Genomic DNA, 22513 nt, shown 5'->3' on the forward strand with positions numbered 1-22513 from the left:
AAATTGATAACTCAAAATTGAATAATTTAATTGAGTAAACATCAATCCTTTGCGCTTGCCACGTCAATAGATTCCAAACAAGGTTAGGAACATAGCAATAAATCCATAGGCCTAAAGTCATCCTTTAAACTGTATTTTTTTTTTTTTTGAAGTATATAAATCCATAAGTGGTTCTTCCAAAGATCTGCAAGAACAACAACAAAATAAAAATAAATAAACTCTGATATCACAAAGTAGCTAGATTGCAAAGAATGGCAAAAAATCCTTCAGCATACTTGCTCTTCCTTGCCATCTTGGTTCTTACCACAGCCACATCCTCATCCGCCACGTCTCTCAATGTGGCTGTTGGATCTCAAGTTCAGGTTGTTGGCAGGGTTACTTGCCCGGTCAGAAGGATTCTGCCTCCCTCTGGCCCACCTGTGGTTGGTGTTAATGTCAGCTTGTCCTGCGATGGAGACAGGACCAGTCTCGGGCAAGCCGTCACCAATGCCGGCGGTTTTTACAGCATCGCTCTCAACGTGGGTCCGGGCATTCTCTTTAACACAACAGGCTGTGCCATCTTTGTCAACCTTCCTCTCGCCAACTGCACTGCTCTCCCTGCCTCTGGAGTAGTTAGAACCCCTCTTCGCTTGCTTTCCATTGTCCCTTTAACGGTTAGCCAACTTCCTCTCGTGATTGACGAAATTCGTGTATATCTTGGAGAACTTTTAAGAGCGATTTGACTGTAATCCTTAATTATAAAGTACTATATCTATCTATATATATATATATACGCACAAACACACACACACACTAATATATGTGTGTTTTCTTTCTTCCCACATGAACATGCTGGTCGTTAATGGTATTTATACAATACCAAGTTATAAATAACTGTTAATGACTATGCATAATACTAAATAAAGGAGAAGAATTTGTTGTTTGCTTTTGTCTTCCTTATATTTTGCTGCTGTGTCTCTATTTTCATTGCTTAATTTTGCATTTTCACCATCTAATTATATACCAAGGACATATCATGAATTAGGAGACTGAAATTAATTGGTAAAGGAAATTAATTTATAATTATTAACCGAATAATCCTTCATCTCTAGCTTCTTTGCATGTTACGTTTTATTCTATAGTAATGCTATTATTCGCGAGGTTGCCCACCTTAACAACCATCTATTACTGTCCGATTATCACAATTGCATATATCTAACCAAACTCTTCGAATTGAGAAATTGCTTATCCCCCATCATAAATTGAGCAACCTGGCCTATAATAGCAAAATTTTTATATGTGAATAGCCAAAAAGTGTAGTGAACTTACTTTACTATGAATGAAAGATCGAAACAATGAAATAATATGAGCGAAGTCCCAAACAAATTCTTAAGGACCTAGTTATTTTTCAAGTTTAAGAATCTCATATAAGCACCATAAATCAGATAAAAAAAAATAATAATAATAACACCAATATTATACTACCTTGTTGGCCTTTTATCTTTATTTGAATTTAAAATGAAAATTAATTATGCAAAGCTTAAACTTGTTGTTAAAAGCATTTATAGACCTTTCAAAATTCATATTAAAGTCTCGGTAATAAATTCTAAATTATTAAAGATGCCTCTGTAAAACTTTTTTTTTTTAATAATAAATTTGTAAAAGGTGAAGGAAAAGTTGAATTTTATATGTTTAGAGTTTAGGCATGTGCTTTACAATTTATTCAACAAGAATTATATGAGTGAAATAGTAAACAAGCATCTGACAGTGTTAAATATGATATGTACAGAGAGAAATTCTTACATGAGGAAAAATCTACTTTATCATTTTTAAAATTTAATATACTTTTGAAGTTTATAAGTCCTGATAAGGTTCACTTAATTTTTATAGGATTTTAGCATTTTATTAAATTTTAAAAGTCTCAAATCTTTTTTAAATTCCAATCCTTTAAACATTTTAAAATCTAATAATAAAAGTACTAATGGAAAATCCATTTGCTCGGGTTGGCTGGTGGCAAAACAAAGTGGTGCAAGTCCTCCATTGTAAGCCCTTATATCAAGTCAACAATTGTGATTTAAAAATAAACAATGATATAATATAAGATTTGATATTTACTAAAATCATATTTGAGAAAGTGAACTTTATAAAGTTGGATGAACCATAAATAAAATTTTAAATTTAAAAATTTAGAGCAGTCCAACAACTTCCAAAGTAAGACAAAACAATTAATCAACTTGATAGAATCTTGGTTGCTATATATGGAAAAAAAAAATATTTTGTTATTGAAATATTATTCATATCTTTGTTATATATCCATTTTCAAACATTTTCAATAAATGCAAAACGTCTCTAAAGCATTTTCCAAATTAATCTCTAATTTTTTCGAAAAAAAAAAAAAAGAAAAAAGAAAAAAAACTACTATTTATCCAATCCTCTATGGATCCAATGGGATTCCAAACCAAGCCTTGCGCCGTTTATCTTCCATAATTATCCAGTAATGATTAATTCATGGCATTTTCTTAGCGAATGTGTGAAAGAGGGTTGACTTGTGTTTAAGAAGCCAACGGCTATGAAATTTTGGAGTTAGCTAGTTTGCCTTTAGATTTTGGGTTGTAAATTAACTATAACTTCATCTCTGGACAATATTCTATGGGATGATGGGTTTATGCCATGCTATTTAATTGTGTTTTTTTTTCTATGTTACCCTTTTAAAATTTCAAAAACAATAAGCCAATTAAGACTGTTTTTCCTAGTTGATTGGTTACCTGCTAAATTTAATGAATCCAGGCTAGTCGACGGCTCAAGTAAATTACGCCACAAAGTCTTCCAACTCAGTTTCATATAGATATTTCCAACACTGAAATGCGGCCGATGTCAATGATGCATTCAAAAAGGAAAGTAAAATCGGAAAGAGGGTTTCCAGATAAATTTCGTTTTATTTATTTATTTTTTTGGGTTGTTGGAAGATATTGTAAGACAAAATAGCTTAGCAAAAAGCAATAAACCGGTGGCAATAACGCCAATTGTTCTTGAAGACTCCTGATGTGGGAGATTTTCTTCCACGAGGGGTTAGTACTTTTTATTTTTAATGGAGTTCCGGTAAATTTTACTCTGAAAGGTTGGAAATAATATCTCAAACGGATGATTCCATGATGTAGGTGTGAAGAGTTTATTTGGTAGCAGACCAGCCTCACTAATATAGATTGCTAGGACTTGGGAGGGAGTTTATTTTTGTGTTTTGGTTATTCATAATTATTTGCTGATTTTTCCTATTCTATTTAGTTAAAAACAAATATTTTATTTGCTGATTAGCCTTATAGACCTTTATGTGTCGCCGAAACTGGGAAGAGCTTTCTTCTCTCCCCCCAATGCCTTCTGCTCTTTCCTTATCTCTTTCCCCTGCAACAACCACAGTTTCAGTTCCTGAGAACCTTAATGAGAAATTCAGCAGGAAAGGCACTAAATTTTCGCAATCCGACAACATTCCAATGGTTCAGCTAACTGTAAGGAATGGTAGTTCCTTAAAGCTACAAGTACTTGATGCTCTTGTTACTTCATACAAGCCTAAAGTGTACTGGAAAGATGATGGCTTTGAGGAGGTTCTTTATACAATTCCTGCAAATGGTTCAGCCTCTACTAGAACCAAAGGAGGGATCGGTTTGTTCATCAATGATGCATCAGAGCCTGGATCAAAGGGTCACTTATGCTTGCTGAATGGACTGTAAAAGATGTTGATTTTGATGCCATTGATGCTCTCCAGGTACTGCTTAATTCAACTGTCTTGTTCCATTTGCAAAGGTTCAGATGGTATGGTTCTTGATGCTTCTAATTTTCTCGATGAAAGTCTAGGCCTCATTTGATTTATTTACTCCAATATCCTTGCTGTAATAGCTATTTTCCTTTTGCTAGTGTTTTGTGTCCAATTCCACCAAAGTTATGTCGGGTACCTATTGTCCAATTTATCCACCTTCCAGTGGCTATTTTGTTGAATTTCAGTAGTAGGAGAGTTTTGGAAAGGGGATTCTCGAGTGGATAAAATGCCTAAATCATATCTTTGTGAGAATCAAAGTACATAGTTCTAAAATGATGAAACCAGGGAAGAAAATGTTCTTCTTTTCTTTCTTTCATTTTTTCCCATGCCATTGCTTCTTTGTTGCAGGTTGAACCGAGCTGCACCAGTGGAGTACCTGATCTAATGTATGTTGTTACACTAAATCCGGTAAGCATGGCTACAGCACACATTGTGAAGAACAAAGGAAAAAAGAATGTGACTCTTACAAATGTTATACTTAGCCATTTCAAGTTCAAAAGGCAAAATATGGCAGCCATCCAAGGTCTCCAAGGCTGTTCTTACTGCTCAAGCCCTCCTTTATCGTCGCCTTTCGAAATATTATCACTTGTTGAAGCAATGAAAACTGAAGATCCAGCATTGTTTGCTTTTGGTTATGAGCCTGAAAAGAAACCGGGTTTGTGGACTTCTCAAGACGTGCCTTTTACCATTCTGAACAACAAGCTCAGCCGAGTTTATGTAGCCCCTCCTAAAGAGAGATTGAAAGGCATTTTACAACACACCAGCTTCAAAATATGAAACTCTTGATCAGGTACATTGCTATTGAATTTCTTCTAATCGAAGCCAAGTTTTGTTTACAAAGTGACGTGGTAGAATTTGAACTGTTTCAAAACCAAACTTTACTTGTGAAAAAACAAATGGGATCAAATGCTGACAGATAGAAAAATGGCACACCATTATTAGTCTCTTAATTAAGTTGGCAACTCTAACATGATTGTTACCGTTTTCAAGGACGAGAATTGTTCTTCAGGGTAATAAGGATGGGATTTGAGGAGATCTACTTATCAAGCCCTGGCTCTTTCTCTGAGAAATATGGGAAGGAATATTTCATGTGCACTGGTCCTGATTCCATGTTGGTACCTCTTGTTGTGAAGCCTGGTGAGGATTGGAGGCATGATAACTTGTAATTAATCTTTCATATAGAATTTCCATCTTCTTCTTTAATCCATTCTTTCATTTTTTTTCCCCCCTTCTTTCTCTTTTATTTTTCACCCTATTTCCTTTTTTTTACTAAGTTGTACACACCTGTTCCTCCAATCTATCAAAGCAACTTTTTTTTTCTTTTTTTTTTTTTTAAATTAAGTTGAATGTATGTTCCCCCCCTCTTCTAATGAAAATAGTGATTGAAAAAAAAAAAAAATTAGCTCTGAGTGTTAGAATTCATCCTGAAACCAAAAATGAACCCTGTATGTCCAAATTTTCAAGAAGTTTGAATTTGGACTAGGACAGTCTTTTTCCCTACATATGCATAAACAACGCAACACTAAGCAAACAAAAGCAATATGTTTAAGAGCCTCATCAGTTTTGAACAAGTACTGCTTCCATTAGTCTAACATCCAAAGTTGTCTTATTGGTCGAAACCACCCAAACAGCAGTGACAAAAATAACATTCCAGATAATAAAAATTCCATACAGAATTGTGATGAAGTTATTAGTTTGTAATATTAAAGTTTTATAACTTTCCACCAAAAGATTTGGGATCATTCTTTGCAGCCCCCAGTTCCAATCAAATTCTTTTAGAGATGTAGCAATCTGAAAACATGAAAAACAATCTCTATGACTAAATTGCAGACAGAGCAAAGAACTTAAATTGTTAAACCTATCTTTCTGTCGCAAAACTAATGGTCAACGTTGGGAATTATAGCCTTCAAGGACCATATATGCCATACAAGTCCCACTTCATTTGATTATCATCAAAACAGTAGCCAATAAAGTAAAGCAGATTTTATAGAGAGATAACACCAGGCTTAATATTATTAAGATACATTATTCTTCACATCTAGTTTCACTCACAGGAGTAAAATCACTACAGTTTCACTAGATAAAAACATTGTTAAGCTACAAAATTGGATCAAGCTGAAAAGCATTGACCAGTAGTTCGTAGCATTAAGCAAAATTGGATTTTCTTATTTGGGTAAATTACACAACATTTTTCCTAGTTTGGTAATTTTACTTAAAACACCAATCTGTCTTTTAGAAATTGCAAATACTTATGTAATTTATTTTAGTTTTTTGTTGCATCTATATATATATATATATATATATATATATATAAAATACCCTTCCTTCTGTCAATCGGTGAAAAACATAGTTATTGTTATTTTTTTAATAGCAGAGAAAAAACCTCATCTGCTCACCATACTATATATATATATAGAGCTGTACTATTTATCCTCCTCTATAGTGCACGCCTAACGTTAGGTACCGCAACATGTTGCATAACGTAGGTGCTCATACTATGCAAATGATCGTGTGCTTTTTATAACAAAATTATATATATATATATATATATATATATATATATAAAGAAGGACCTTTAATTCCAATGTCAATTATCCATTAATTTACGTAACAAAGAAGATAGTAATGGTTTTTACCAAGACAAAAAAATGATGGTAGTTATGGCCTAATTTCCATTTCAGAACTAGAGAGGCATCCTCACATAGCCTGCCGGAAGAGTAAGGCGACTAAGGCCTTTGACTACGCCCGTTTCATTAAAATGCATAATGGGCATATCTCTACGTACATAGCATGCAAATTGGTGAATAAAAAGTTGGTAACAGTTAAATGATCTGCCAGCTAGAGTTTGGCATGGCTATAATTAAGCAAAGTCAGCATATATAGAGTGGATCTCACTACATATCCACATGATGATTTTAATATTAAAATATTTTATTAGTTTTTAAATTACTTTAATGATTAAAATTTGAAAATGAATTAATAGTCTAAAATGGATTTAATAAAATTTTAAAATCTTATTAAAAAAAGGAATTGTATATAAAAAATATATTTTTAAATTTTAGCTCGTAAAATGATTTGATGGATGAAAAATAAAATTTTATTGACACATAATATGAGCTTCGTAAATAGTCGTGCTATGGTAAGCTTATACACTGACACTATAATGAGTATTTTACATCCCACCATATTTGATGAGATGAAAAAAATAACAAACAAATAAATTTATAAAAACCATGCATCTCACCAAATGTGGTGAGTTGTGAGATGCCTACCATAAAATAAATATGCAAATATATTTTAACAAAATTATATATATATATATATATATATGAATTCATAAGTTGAAATTGTTCTACTGAAAAATCATTCACACATTTCTTATAAGTTTTTGGATTAATTAAAAGTTGAGATTTAAAAATATATGCGGGATTTATATGAATCCTAATAGGATTCACTGTATTTTCTCACGTTTTTAATATTTTACTAGATTCGTATAATACACAAATAGATACATTTTTAGATCTTAATTTTTATGGCAATTTAAAAATTAATAATAAATGTTGTGATGATTTTTTTATTTGGATGGTTTTGATAATATAATAACTCTCTCTATGTAAAAAGTTATGTTTTATTAAAGGTGATATAAATTGATAACTCAAAATTGAATAATTTAATTGAGTAAACATCAATCCTTTGCGCTTGCCACGTCAATAGATTCCAAACAAGGTTAGGAACATAGCAATAAATCCATAGGCCTAAAGTCATCCTTTAAACTATATATATATTTTTTTTTGAAGTATATAAATCCATAAGTGGTTCTTCCAAAGATCTGCAAGAACAACAACAAAATAAAAATAAATAAACCCTGATATCACAAAGTAGCTAGATTGCAAAGAATGGCAAAAAATCCTTCAGCATACTTGCTCTTCCTTGCCATCTTGGTTCTTACCACAGCCACATCCTCATCCGCCACGTCTCTCAATGTGGCTGTTGGATCTCAAGTTCAGGTTGTTGGCAGGGTTACTTGCCCGGTCAGAAGGATTCTGCCTCCCTCTGGCCCACCTGTGGTTGGTGTTAATGTCAGCTTGTCCTGCGATGGAGACAGGACCAGTCTCGGGCAAGCCGTCACCAATGCCGGCGGTTTTTACAGCATCGCTCTCAACGTGGGTCCGGGCATTCTCTTTAACACAACAGGCTGTGCCATCTTTGTCAACCTTCCTCTCGCCAACTGCACTGCTCTCCCTGCCTCTGGAGTAGTTAGAACCCCTCTTCGCTTGCTTTCCATTGTCCCTTTAACGGTTAGCCAACTTCCTCTCGTGATTGACGAAATTCGTGTATATCTTGGAGAACTTTTAAGAGCGATTTGACTGTAATCCTTAATTATAAAGTACTATATCTATATATATATATATATACACACAAACACACACACACACTAATATATGTGTGTTTTCTTTCATCCCACATGAACATGCTGGTCGTTAATGGTATTTATATAATACCAAGTTATAAATAACTGTTAATGACTATGCATAATACTAAATAAAGGAGAAGAATTTGTTGTTTGCTTTTGTCTTCCTTATATTTTGCTGCTGTGTCTCTATTTTCATTGCTTAATTTTGCATTTGCACCATCTAATTATATACCAAGGACATATCATGAATTAGGAGACTGAAATTAATTTATAATTATTAACCGAATAATCCTTCATCTCTAGCTTCTTTGCATGTTACGTTTTATTCTATAGTAATGCTATTATTCGCGAGGTTGCCCACCTTAACAACCATCTATTACTGTCCGATTATCACAATTGCATATATCTAACCAAACTCTTAGAAATGAGAGATTGCTTATCCCCCATCATAGATTGGGCGATCTCTATATGTGAGTAAAAAAAAGTGTAGTGAACTTACTTTACTATGAATAAAAGGTCAAAGCAATGAAATAATATGAGCAAAGTCCCAAACAAATTCTTAAGGACCTAGTTATTTTTCAAGTTTAAAAATCTCATATAAACACCGTAAATCCAATATTATCCTATCTTGTTAGCCTTTTATCTTTGTTTGAATTTAAAATGAAAATTAATTATGCAAAGCTTAAGCTTGTTGTTCAAAGCATTTATAGACCTTTCAAAATTCATATTAAAGTCTCGGTAATAAATTCTTAATTATTAAAGATGCCTTTGTAATTTTTTTTTTTTAATAATGAATTTGTAAAGGGTGAAGGAAAAGTTGAATTTTATATGTTTAGAATTTAGGCATGTGCTTGACAATTTGTTCAACAAGAATTACATGACTGAAAATGGTAAACAAGCATCTGACAGTTGTTAAATATGACATATACATATAAAATTCTTACATGAGGAACAATATACCTTATCATTTTTAAAATTTAACATACATTTGAAGTCTGTAAGTCCTGATAAGGTTTACTTTACTTTGATTTTAACATTTTATAAAATTTTATAAATCCCAAATCTATTTTTAAATTCTAATCTTGGAAGTAATTTAAGATCTAATAACAAAAGTACTAATGAAAAATCCATTAGATATCCTGAAAAAATATTGACTGTGTATATCAGCGAGTGAAACTCACATCAGATCGATCAGATGGTTTTATCATCCAATTTCTTTCTTCGGAGCCAATTCTTTTGCCGTCCCCCGCTGGGCATAGTGCTTCGCTTCCTGATTCTTCAGAAGAATCAACTAACTTCTCCCATTTTCATTGATCTTGGTGAAAAGAAACTGTCTACCGGTTGGGAAGTTAGACATCAAGTAAGTGGCTTGAAGAAGATAACTAAGTTGACATGCTTAAGTTGGCTGCTGGCAAAACAGAGTGGTGCAAGTCCTCCATTGCAAGCCCTTATATCACTTCAATACTTGTGATTTAAAAATAAACAATGATATAATGTAAGATTTGATGATTTACTAAAATCATATTTGGGAAAGTGAACTTTATCAGGTTGGGTAAACCATAAATAAATTTTACATTTAAAAATTTAGAGCAAATCCTGGTTGATATATTTGTTATTGAAAGTGATCAATATTATTCATATCTTTGTTATATATCCGTTTTCAAACTTTTTTCAATAAATGCAAAACCTCTTTAAAGCATTTTCCAAATTAATCTCTAATTGTTTCAAAAAAAGAAAAAAAAAACTACTATTTATCGAATCCTATATAGTTCTAATGGGATTCCAAACCAAGCCTTGTGCCGTTTATCTTCCATAATTATCCAGCAATGATTAATTCATGCCATTTCCTTAGCGAATGTGTGAAAGAGGGTTGACTTGTGTTTAAGAAGGCCAACAGCTGTGAAATTTTGGAGTTAGCTAGTTTGCCTTTAGATTTTGGGTTGTACATTAACTATAACTTCATCTCTGGACAATGTTCCATGGGACAATGGGTTTATGCCATGCTATTTAATTGTGTTTTTTCTATTTTACGCTTTCAAAATTTTAAGAAAATAAGCAGATTAAGTTTGTTTTATTTATTTTTTGGGTTGTTGGAAGATATTGTAAGACAAAATAGCTTAGCAAAAAGCAATAAACCTATGGCAATAATGCCAATTGTTCTTGAAGACTCTTAATGTGGGAGATTTTCTTCCACAAGGGGTTAATACTGTAAAAAAATATTGTGGGAATATAATATATGTGTATATACATGTGGATCTACAAATGTAAATAAAATTTATAAAAATTAATAAAATAAAATTAAGAACCTGAATGTCCTTAGCTTTAATCTACTGGTTGAAAAAATGGTCTGAGGCCTGTGTGATACCACAGTTTCCTTAAGATAATTTTCGTCCCACTGGTGCGAGTGTTTTCCGATGGCAGTCTCTCAGGATACAATGGATTCGAAATCTTAGACAAAAACACCACCTGGATTTCGCTCGAACTTTTAGAGTACTTAATCTTTACCGCACTCACTAACCAAAAAATTCTGAAAACTAATTTTTCTCTATCTATTTTAGAGTGCTTGCTGTGAGTGACCCACCTTCAAAACTATTTTAAGGACTATTAAAAATATATATTTTGTGTTATTTGAAATTATGGAAAATAAATATGTTGATATTGAGAGGAATTGATATTTAGAATTTATAATACCAAATTATGATTAATTAATATATGTATTGCATCAAAAATTATATTTTGGGTTTTTAAATAAATTATGTTTTAAATTGTTATTAAATTTATTTTTGAATTTATGATGCCAAAAGTTTATTGATTTAAGCATATATTGCATGGAATTCATACATTTGCTTTTGAAGAAGTTACAGATTTAAATAATGATTGGTTATTGTTAAATTTATATTATGGAATTAATTGCGTATAATAAATGTACTTATGTGGATTTAAGCAAATATGAAATTTATGTGATTTTGATACAAATTGATTTTAAGATTTTGAGAAAAATAATTGTGTTAAAGTATTGAGTTCAAAATCAATATTTATACGTTTGATTATTTGTGGATCAGGTTTTCATGGTGTTGAAAATTGTTATATTTAAATGGATGGATTTGAAATTGATAGATTTTAAAGTGATGGATTTATGATGAAGATTAAAAAATATGTAGGAATGTGAATTTAAAAAATTGTATAATTCCCACGGTGAATTTTAGAAAAACTTGATATTTTAATAAATTTAGTAATTGACTTTAGACGTACTCATACAGTACCAGTGTTCTATACTGTGTATGTGGATGAGCACACAAGTTATAATGTCTCTTGTGGGTTGCCATTGGACCGAGGGCAGGCAAGTTTGATATTGGCCATAAGCCGCCCCCCTCCATGGCCGGGTGGACGGTTAAAGCAGTGGCGCTGTCCGGACACCGAAGTGACCATATGCAAGTTTCTTGCTTTAACCTCCCGCCGGACGATGCTCTGGATGCTGGGTATCGTAGGACATCACTGGTATATAGTGTAGTGCGTCAAATATTATTTTTCAGATATAAATTTCAAATTCCAAAGTTTTAAAATCGTATTTAAATTAAATGTATTTAAATTGTTTTATCACCTATTTCCAATCAGTATTTTCTAAAATGTATTTATTCATATTTTATGCCACTTATTTTAAATTAATGTTTTTAAAATGGATCTTGCCATATTTTTATTATATAGATTGATTGAATATTTCAAAATGCATTTTATATTATATTTTTACCACTTATTTTACATGATTGTTTGTAATTGTTTAAATTATATTTTCGACACTGTTTATTTTGATTTATTAAATCAAATTTTACGAATTATATATTGAATTTAACTTTTATGTTATATTTCTTTAATGCAAGTATTTTAAATTATTTTATTGTATTTTATTCATGTTTGGATTATTTAATTATTTATTAAATTAATTATTCCTTGATTTTTGTGGTATAAAAAATTTAGTTTTGCGAAAATGTTTTAAAAAGGAAAACTTTTCCAATGGAGTGAATGGTGAGGGTTTTGAGAGAAAATATTGTTTTCAATTAATTATTATTTATTTACTTATTTATTCTTAATTAATCAAGTGTATTATGATTATCGTTACTATTATAATTGTACAATAGATAGGATCACTCACTGAGATGATTAGCATCTTATATTTTTTAAATCCATTCCCTTAGGTACAAGGATTGGTAGACGTTCGTCCGGAACGAGCTTGACCTTCGTTGCCTCGTATTTCGAGGAGTTCTCTTTCTTTTCATTTATTTCTATTGTAATATTTCTTTCCATCCTTTGTTATATAACTTTCATACTTAATTGTACCCTATGATGCTCTGTATACTGTATTGAATATATTTTATTAAATACTGCATTAGTTCCCTGTTTAAATTATCGAAGTAATGATTATTGTGGAATTAAATTTTAGTAAAGCGGAAGAATAAGGCGGTATATATATATAGAAGTGTGTTTTTAGTGCAGGGAATTTGTGGTAAGTCCAACCCTTAGGGGAGGTTCTGTCAGATTTTCCATTGGAAGGTCCGGTAGGGTTTCCCTGGGATCAGGGTTTGTCTAGAGTTCCGGTGAGGGATCTTGGACGGGTCTTGACAAATTGGTATCAGAGCATAGGTTCTTGTAATCCTAAGGGACTGTGCATTGCTGTACATCCCATCCGTAAATTTTTTCTTTTTGTAATAATGCTTAAGTGTTTTTATCTCTGAACTCTTGTTTGTTTCTTCAGAATTTGCTATGATGCATAGGCGGGGCGCACGTAGTACTCGAAAAGGCTCGGCTGAAAGTTTCGGAAGCAGATTGAGCCTTAGAAATCTTATCTCTCAACTAACTCGAGCCTTAGGGAGTTCAAGCTCTAGTAATCATTCCGTGGACCAAGCTCGATGATTGGGAGCCGTGAGTTTTAATAGGACCCAAGGTCCAGCTGCGACTATGAATTGGCTATCTAATATGGAGAAGATCCTAGAAGAAGGGATGCAGTGCCCTGACAAAAATATGGTTAGAATATTCGGCTGTATGTTAGAAGGTGACGCCAGGAAGTGGTGGAAGGTGGAAAAGACTCGTAGGAGGCACACATGGGATCAGTTTAAGATTGCCTTCACCATAGAGTACCGCCCTCCTGCCTATCGTGAGGGCAGAAGGCGAGAGTTTGAGGAGAGTGCTTCAAACTCTAAGACAGCATCAGCTTTATGCTAAATTCGATAAGTGCGAGTTTTGGTTAAATCAAGTGGGTTTTCTCTGACACATTGTGTTAGCCAAAGGTATCTATATGGACCTTGATAAGGTGAAGGCAGTGTTGAATTGGGAGCGCCCTACTACTGTGAGGGAAGTACGAAGTTTTCTTGGATTAGCAGGATACTACCATTGTTTTATAGAAGGATTTTCGAGAATTGCCAGACCACTTCACAATTTAACTCGAAAGGATGTTGCATTTACTTGGACGGACAGGTGTGAGCAGAGTTTTCAGGAATTGAAGCAAAGGTTGACATCCGCACCTGTCTTAACTTTACCTAATCGGAATGAGGGTTTTGAAGTCTATTGTGATGCATCCCATCAAGGTTTGGGTTGCGTGCTAATGCAGAATCAAAGGGTGGTAGCATATGCCTCACGCCAACTGAAGCAGCATGAGCAAAACTACCCTACACACGACTTAGAATTGGCTGTAGTAGTCTTTGCTCTAAAGAAGTGGAGACTCTACTTGTATGGGGCCACATGCTAAATTTATACCGACCACAAAAGCCTCAAGTACATTTTCACTCAGAAGGAATTAAATATGAGGCAAAACAGATGGATGGAGTTGTTGAAGGATTATGACTATGTGATTGATTATCACCCGGGTAAGGCGAATGTAGTAGCAGATTGTCAGGACCCGTCCAGAATTCCTTCCCCGGAACCCTAGACAGCCCTGATCCCAGGGAAACCCTACCGGACCCTCCAAAGGAAAATCCGACAGAGCCTCCCCTAAGGGATTTACTTACCACAACTTACCTGCACTGAAAACACAGTTCTAAAAACATCCCCTTATTCCTCCCACAAACTACAAACTGATTCCACAAATTCCAGCACTTCTCAAAGCAACAACAGTCCAGTGCATAAATAAAACAGAAGTATTCCAATAGTATACAGAGCTTTAAGAAGTGCTAAACAACAGAAATACAACAAGGCTGAAAAGAAATAATACACTGAAATGAAAGAGTACAAAGAAACTTCTCGAAACACAACAGCAGCGGAAAACTTGGTTCGCTCCGGAAGAACGTCTACCACCACTTGCACCTAAGGGAACGGAATTTAAGAGTGTGAGATGCTAATCATCTCCGTGAGTAACCCGAACTACTGAACACCTTTTAATAATAATAATAAAATAATAACAATTAAGGAGTGGAACAAATACCAACAATTAATAATAAATAATAATAACCTTTGGAAAATAATGATTTCCCTCAAAACTCTCACCAATCGCTCCGTTTGAAATGTTCCCTTTTTAAAACCTTTTCGCAAAACCCAATGTGCATACCTTCCAAAAACCAAGGGATTAAATAATTTAACAACAACAATTAAAGAAATCCATACCCCAAATATATAATAAAAATATAATAAATTATAATAAATAAATTTTGAACACCTTTGGGGTTTAAACCATTATTTGCAATTACACCGACAATTACACCTGACGCACCACACCATATACCGGTGATGCCCTCCGATACCCAGCGTCCCGAGCACCGACTGGCGGGAGGTTAAAGAGAGAAACCTGCAGTGGTCACTTCGGCGTCCCGACAGTACCGACTGCTAAAAACCATCACCCGGCCAAGGAGGGGGGCGGCTGTGCGCAACAATAACCTTGCCTGCCCACGGTCCAATGGCAACTCACGGGTGAAGTAATAACCGTGCGCTAAACCAGATAATAACCGCGCACTACCACGTGTCCATACACCATACACCAGAACACCAATACTGTATGAGTGCGTCTAAAAATAAACATAAACAACCAACCGTACCGTTTTTTCCAAAAACCACCGTGGGAAGTATACCAAATTTTTCACAAACACCATCCCACATATTTTTATTTAATAACCCGGTACGAATCAATTGATAACCAACAAACCACAATTTCTCGAAATACGAAATGCAACCATAAAAATACCGCGGGCATAATTTATAAAATTTAACCAAATATTTTCATAAAATATTTAACCTAATTATGCCCGAGAAATCACATTTGAAACCACGTGAAATTAATACCGAAACATACCTTGCTCATGCATAACAAATAATTTAAATTAAACCGCATTAAAATCATAATTAAACCACACCACATGAGCATAATTAAATACTAAATTAAATACCAATTAAATTTAATTAATTGCCCAAAATAATTTTTTGAAGGTGGGTCACTCACCTGGAGATCGTAAATCAACTAAGATCCTCCTCGGGATCCACTCCACTACTCGCGCGTGCACCTAAACAACCACAGTGCACAAACCAAAAATATTAATATTTTATTCGGGTAATTCCCAAATGGATACCCGGGGAGCGAACACCACGCAAAATCTAAGGGTTACGAGTTATATACCGAATCGAAGCTCGCGTGATGAGGATCACGGATTCGGTCTTACTTTCCGGTGATCGAACCCAACGGGGTCGGAATCTCGCCGGAAAGCTTTTCGAGTTTCGGCTCCGCAATTCTCCCAAACCGTCGCGAATTGGCGGAAACGGAAGTCGGATTTGGGTTCAGGAGGTCGAACACTGCGGACTGGAGCTGGCCGGAATTTTCGGGTACTCGCCGGAACAGTAACTTCCGGCGGGCCGCCACGTCACCGGCAACCGTCACCGGAACAGTATTTTCCGACAGTGGCCGTTTGCTGTGAAATTTTGCAGATTTGTAGATCGTGAGGAGAGCAATCCAACGGGACCGACGGTGAGCAAAACGGAGGTCGGACGGCGGAGAAATCACCGTTTGAAGATATTCGACCCCTCGCCGGAAAACGCTCCGATCCCGGCGCGTCGGTGGTCCGATGGCCGTGATTTTTGGTGGGTAGGCCGGACTTGAGGAGAGGATCAAGGCTGTCAGGCGCGTGTGGCCGGAAAATGGCCGGAACAGTGCCGATTCGCAGTGGCCGGCGGTGGAGGGGAAAAATCGCCGCCAAACTTCGGACGTCCGATCCGGGCGCGTCCGGCGGCCGTTCACCGTGAAACTTGGAGGTTTTGCCGGAAATGAGGTGGGCAAGCTTTCTGTCCGGCGCGTGTACAGTAACTCGGCCGGAACAGTGGAAAACTCCGGTGGCTCTCTCTCTCTCTCTTTCTCTCTCCTCTCTCTCTTTCTCTCTCCTCTCTCTCTTTCTCTCTCTTCCCCGAGAGTTTTTTCAAAATTAAAACCCTGTGTGACACTGTTCATGCCACGTGGACCAATCAGAAACTGACACGTGGCATTTCACTGTTCACCGACCCAAAAAAAACATTAAAATAATACGGTATCCGGTAAACTTCAAACGTCCATAACTTTTTAACCAGATGTCCGTTTTGAGCGTGCCGCTAGTCTGTGAACTCGTATCGACGAGCACTTCACAACCATGCATGAGTCAAAGCTCAATTCCCCATAAACAAAAAGTCAACTCCGGCACCCCTTGGACAGTTTGGACCGCAACTTGTTTCGTCCATAACTTTCAAACCGTAGCTCCGTTTTCGACGTGCTACCAGTCTACGAACTCGTGGCATCGTGCACTTCGCCACGGTACCCTAGTCATCTTGCAATTCCCACCGAGTCAAAAAGTCAACTTTTGACCCCTTCGGTCAACGGTCAACCTCGGTCAACGTGCACGGATTCCGGTGCGATTTGGGACGGGGTGTTACACAGATGCTTTGAGTAGGAAGGCAACCGAATCTCTTGCCCATATTCAAGCCATCCAACTACCTCTTATGGTGGAGTTGAAGAAAATGTGAGTGTTAATGCATATGCATCCTTTCGTATATTGGAGACTCAAATGGAAGATCCTAAATTGAGAACAATTAAGAGCAAGGCACAAGAAGGTCTTGATCTGGAGTTTTCCATAAGGAGGGATGGAGCCTTTGTGTATAAAGGAAGACTTTGCGTTCCTGATATTTCAAAACTCAAGACAGAGATCTTAGAGGAGGCGCATAGCTCGATGTATGCGATGCACCCTGGAAGTACCAAAATGTACCGAACATTTGTTAAGTATTATTGGTGGATTGGCATGAAGAGGGAAGTGGCATATTTTGTATCAAAATGCCTAATTTGCCAACAAGTAAAGGCAGAAAGACAGAAGCCTTCAGGGCTACTTTAATCCTTACCTATTCCTGTATGGGAGTGGAAAGAACTCAATATGGATTTTGTGTTCAAGCTCCCCCCTACAACTAGAAGATACGATGGTATTTGGGTGATCATTGATCGTCTTACCAAGTCGGCACACTTCTTACCGGTACGAGAGCATTTCTCGCCCAAGAAATTGACCCAGTTGTTTGTACAACATATTGTGAGTCTTCATGGAGTATCAATCACCATCATATCCGATCGAGATCCACGTTTTACTTCACAATTCCTACAAATGGTTCAGCCTCTACTAGAACCAAAGGAGGGATCGGTTTGGTCATCAATGATGTATCAGAGCCTGGTTCAAAAGGGTCACTTCTGCTTGCTGAGTGGACTGTAAAAGATGTTGATTCTGATGCCATTGATGCTCTTCAGGTATTGCATAATTCAACTGTCTTTTTCCATTGCCAAAAGGTTCAGATGATATCGTTCTTGATTCTTCTAATTTTCTCAATGAAAGTCTAGGCCTGATTTGGTTTATTTACTTCAAAATCCTTGCTGTAATAGCTATTTTCCTATTGCTAGTGTCTTGTGTCCAATTCCACCCAAGTTATGTTGGTTACCTATTTTCCAATTTGTTCACCTTTCAGTGGTTGTCTAGTTGAATATAAGTAGTAGCAGAGTTTTGGAAAGGGGATTCTTAAGTGGGAAAAATGCCTAAATCATATCTTCGTGAGAATAAGAGTAAATAGTTCTAAAATGATGAAACCAGGGAAGAAAATGTTCTTCTTTTCTTTCTTTCTTTTTTTCCCATGCAATTGCTTCTTTGTTGCAGGTTGAACTGAGCTGCAGCAGTGGAGTACTTGATCTAATCTATGTCGTTACACTATATCCAGTAAGCATGGCTACAGCACTCATTGTGAAGAACAAAGGGAGGAAGAATGTGACTCTTACAAATGCTATACTTAGCCATTTCAGGTTCAAAAGGCGAAATGGGGCAGCAATCCAAGGTCTCCGAGGCTGTTCTTACTGCTCACACCCTCCTTTATCGTCGCGTTTTGAAATATTATCACCTGCTGAAGCAATGAAAACTGAAGATCCTGGATTGTTTGCTTTTGGTTATGAGCCTGAAAAGAAACCGGGTTTGTGGACTTCTCAAGATATGCCTTTTACCATTCTGAACAACAAGCTCAGCAGAGTTTATGTAGCCCCTCCTAAAGAGAGATTGAAGGCATTTTACAACACACCACCTTCAAAATATGAAACTCTTGATCAGGTACATTGCTATTAACTTTCTTCTAATCGAAGCCAAGTTTTGTTTACAAGGCGATGTGGTAGAATTTGAACTTTTTCAAAATGAAACTTTACTTGTGCAAAAAGAAATGGGATCAAATGCTGACAGATAGAAAAATGGCACACCATTATTAGTCTCTTAATTAAGTTAGCAACTCTAACGTGATTGTTACCATTTTCAGGGACGAGAATTGTTCTTCAGGGTAATAAGGATGGGATTTGAGGAGATCTACTTATCAAGCCCTGGTTCTTTCTCAGAAAAATATGGGAAGGAATATTTCATATGCACTGGTCCTGCTTCCATGTTGGTACCTCTTGTTGTGAAGCCTGGTGAGGATTGGAGAGGAGCACAAGTTATAGAGCATGATAACTTGTAATTAATCTTTCATATAAAATTTCCATCTTCTTTAATTCATTCTTTCAAATTTTTTTTTTTCCTTTCTTTCTCTTTTATTTTTCAGCCCATTTTCCTTTTTTTTACTATGTTCTACACACCAGTTCCTTCAATCTATAAATGAAACTTAATTTATGTCCAAGTTTTTCTTTTTTCCTTTTCTAATGAAGATAGTGATTCCAAAATAAAAAAATAGAAAAAAGAACTAAGCTCTGAATGTTAGAATTCATCCTGAAACCAAAAATGAACCCTGTACGTCCAAATTTTCAAGAAGTTTGAATTTGGACTTGGACAGTCTATATCCCTAAATATGCATATCCGAGGCAACACCAAGCAAACAAAAGCAAGATGTTTAAGAGCCTCATCAGTTTTGAACAAGTACTGCTTCCATTAATCTAACATCAAAAGTTGTCTTATTGGTTCAAACCAAATAAAAACCCAACAAGCAGTGACAAAAATAACATTCCAGATAATAAAAAATCCATACAGAATTGTGATGAAGTTATTAGTTCTTTTAATATTAAAGTTTTATAACTTTCCACCAGATGATTTGGGATCATTCTTAGCAGCCCCCCCCCCCCCCCCCCCCCCCCCCCCCCCACTTCCAATCAAATTTTTTTAGAGATATAGCAATCTGAAAGCATGAAAAATAATCTCTATGATTAAATTGCAGACAGAGCAAAAAACTTCAATTGTTAAACCTGTCTTTCTGTCTGTTTTGCAGCTTAATTCAACAAAACTTCTGGTCAACGTTGGGAATTATAGCCTTCAAGGACCATATATGCCATACAAGTACCACTTCATTTGATTATCATCAAAACAGTAGCCAATAAAGTAAAGCAGACTTTATAGAGAGATAACACCAGGCTTAATATTATTCAGATACATTATTCTTCACATCTAGTTTCACTCACAGGAGTAAAATCTGGTTGAAAATCTAAACTATAATTTCACTAGATAAAAACATTGTTAAGCTACAAAATTGGATCAAGCTGAAAAACATTGACCACTAGTTTGTAGCATTACGCAAAATTGGATTTTCTTATTTGGGTAAATTCAATAAACATTTATTCTAGTTTGGTCAGTTTACTTAACTCACCACTTGGTCTTTTAGAAATTGCAAATACTGATCATTTATTTTAGTTTTTTGTTGCATCTGTCTATCTATCTATAGATATATATATATATATATAGTTATAATACCCTTCCTTTTGTCAATCGGTGGAACACAGAGTTATTATTATTATTTTTTAATAGCAGAGAAATAACCTCCTCAGCTCACCATACTTTATATATATATATATATATATAGCTGTACAATTTATCCTCCTCTATTGTGCACGCCTAATATTAGATATGGCAACATGTTGCATAACATTGTGTGCTCACACTGTGGAAAGGATTATGTGCTTTTTATAGCAAAATTATATATATATATATAAAGAAGGAATTTTAATTGCAATGTCAATTATCCATAAAATTTATAACAAAGAAGATAGTAATATTCTTACCAAAACAAAAAAATGATGGTAGTTATGGCCTAATTTCCATTTGGGAGCTAGAGAGGCATCCTCACATAGCCGCCGGAAGGTTAAGGCGGCTAAGGCCTTTGACTATGCCTGTTTCATTAAAATGCAAAATGGGCATATCTCTATGTACATAGCATGCAAATTGGTGAACAAAAACTTGGTAACGGTTAAATGAACTGCCAGCTATAGAGTTTGGCATGGCTATAATTAAGCAAAGTCAGCATATATAGAGTGGATCTCACATCATATCCACATGATGATTTTAATATTAAAATCTTTTATTAGTTTTTAAATTATTTTAAGGATTGAGATTTGAAAATGAATTAGTGGTCTAAAATGAATTTAGTAAAATTTTAAAATCTTATTAAAAAAATGAATTGTATATATATTTTTAAGTATCAGCTCTTAAAGTAATTTGGTGGCTAAAAAATAAAATTTTATTGACACATAATATGAGCTTGGTCTTTTATAAATAGTTGTGCTATGGTAAGCTTATACACTTACATTATAATGAATATTTTACATCCCACCATATTTGATGAGATGAAAAAAATAAATAAATAAATTTATAAAAACCATACATCTCACTAAATGTGGTCAGTTGTGAGATGCCTACCATAAAATAAATATGCAAGTATGTTATAACAAAGTTATATATATATACATGAATTCATAAGTTAAGACTGTTTTAGTGAAAAATCATTTAGACATTTTTTATAGGTTTTTAGATTACTGTAAGAGTTGAGATTTAAAAATATGTTCAAAATTTATATGAGTTCTAATATGATGCATTTTATATTTTCATGGTTTTAATATTTTACTAGACTCGTATAATACACAAATATATACATTTTTAGATTTTAATTTTTATAGCAATTTAAAAACTAATAATAAATGTTATGATGATTTTTTTATTCTGATGGTTCTGATAATATAACGACTTTCTTTATATAAAAAAGTTATGTTTTATTAAGTATCATATAAATAGAATAATTTAAAATTGAATAATTTACTTGAGTAAACAACCATCCTTTGCACTTGCAGGTCAATTTATTCCAAACAAGGTTAGGAACATAGCAATAAATCTCTTATTTGGCCAACTTGATATCCATAGAGCTGAAGTCATCCTTTAAACAATATATATATATATATATATATATATATATATATTTGTTAGAAGTATATGAATCCATAAGTGGTTCTTCCAAAGATCTGCAAGAGCAACAACAAAAAAAAAAAAAAAAAAAAAAAAGAAGGAAAGAAAGAAAGAAATAAACCCTGATATCACAAAGTAGCTAGATTGCAAACAATGGCAAAAAATCCTTCAGCATACTTGCTCTTCCTTGCCATCTTGGTTCTTGCCACAGCCACATCCTCATCAGCTCAGATCTTGCCTCCCTTTTCTACCTTGCCTCCCGTGCTTCAAAATTCCACTAACGTAGCTCAAGTTCAGGCTCTTGGCGTCCTTTCTTGCACGGTCACCGGGACTCCTATTCCCTTTGTCCCCAGCCCACCTGTGGTTGGTGCTCTTGTCAACTTGTCCTGCGATGGAGGCAGGACCACTCTCGCACAAGCCGTCACCAACACCGCCGGTTTTTACAACGTCACTCTCAACGTGGTTCAGGGCCTTCTCTTTAACACAACAGACTGTGCCCTCTTTGTCGGCCTCCCGCTCGTCAACTGCACTATTTTCCCTCCCCGTGGAGTACTTAGAATCCCTCTTGGCGTTCTTACCATTGTCCCTGGACTGCTTGGCAATGTTCTTGTATTGATTGGACAAATTTTCAGGGTGATTGGTGTGTAA

At 35.0% G+C, this 22513-nt stretch overlaps 4 protein-coding genes and 1 pseudogene across 4 annotated transcripts; all 5 read left to right on the top strand.

Moving 5' to 3' along the window:
- The first annotated feature begins 251 nt into the window (after window positions 1–251).
- LOC107432763 (uncharacterized) lies at window positions 252–722 on the top strand. The gene has a single exon (XM_048465733.1). The coding sequence runs from the start codon at window positions 252–254 to the stop codon at window positions 720–722; it is 471 nt and encodes a 156-aa protein (XP_048321690.1).
- Window positions 723–3313: 2591 nt separating this feature from the next.
- Window positions 3314–4956, top strand: LOC132800019 (photosynthetic NDH subunit of subcomplex B 2, chloroplastic-like; annotated as a pseudogene).
- Window positions 4957–7686: 2730 nt separating this feature from the next.
- Window positions 7687–8157, top strand: LOC107432680 (uncharacterized). Its single transcript, XM_016043868.2, has one exon. The coding sequence runs from the start codon at window positions 7687–7689 to the stop codon at window positions 8155–8157; it is 471 nt and encodes a 156-aa protein (XP_015899354.2).
- Window positions 8158–13157: 5000 nt separating this feature from the next.
- Window positions 13158–20322, top strand: LOC132800020 (photosynthetic NDH subunit of subcomplex B 2, chloroplastic-like). The gene is made up of 5 exons (XM_060812910.1): window positions 13158–13383; window positions 17645–17928; window positions 18329–18769; window positions 18969–19159; window positions 19905–20322. Exons 1-5 carry the CDS (start codon window positions 13158–13160, stop codon window positions 20011–20013), a joined length of 1251 nt encoding a protein of 416 aa, XP_060668893.1. The 3' UTR covers window positions 20014–20322.
- Window positions 20323–22018: 1696 nt separating this feature from the next.
- LOC132800021 (uncharacterized) lies at window positions 22019–22513 on the top strand. Its single transcript, XM_060812911.1, has one exon. The coding sequence runs from the start codon at window positions 22019–22021 to the stop codon at window positions 22511–22513; it is 495 nt and encodes a 164-aa protein (XP_060668894.1).

The sequence above is a fragment of the Ziziphus jujuba genome, chromosome 11 (assembly GCF_031755915.1).
Source record: "Ziziphus jujuba cultivar Dongzao chromosome 11, ASM3175591v1".
In the NCBI taxonomy this organism is placed as follows: Eukaryota; Viridiplantae; Streptophyta; class Magnoliopsida; order Rosales; family Rhamnaceae; genus Ziziphus; species Ziziphus jujuba.

Bases quoted from the DNA above. Each gene is read 5' to 3' on its own strand.
- LOC107432680 (XM_016043868.2), top strand. From the start codon at position 7,687: ATGGCAAAAAATCCTTCAGCATACTTGCTCTTCCTTGCCATCTTGGTT.
- LOC107432763 (XM_048465733.1), top strand. From the start codon at position 252: ATGGCAAAAAATCCTTCAGCATACTTGCTCTTCCTTGCCATCTTGGTT.
- LOC132800021 (XM_060812911.1), top strand. From the start codon at position 22,019: ATGGCAAAAAATCCTTCAGCATACTTGCTCTTCCTTGCCATCTTGGTT.
- LOC132800020 (XM_060812910.1), top strand. From the start codon at position 13,158: ATGAATTGGCTATCTAATATGGAGAAGATCCTAGAAGAAGGGATGCAG. The intron at 13,384-17,644 runs GTGCTTCAAACT...CGTCTTACCAAG, and splicing joins AAGGCGAGAGTTTGAGGAGA to TCGGCACACTTCTTACCGGT. The intron at 17,929-18,328 runs GTATTGCATAAT...TCTTTGTTGCAG, and splicing joins ATGCCATTGATGCTCTTCAG to GTTGAACTGAGCTGCAGCAG.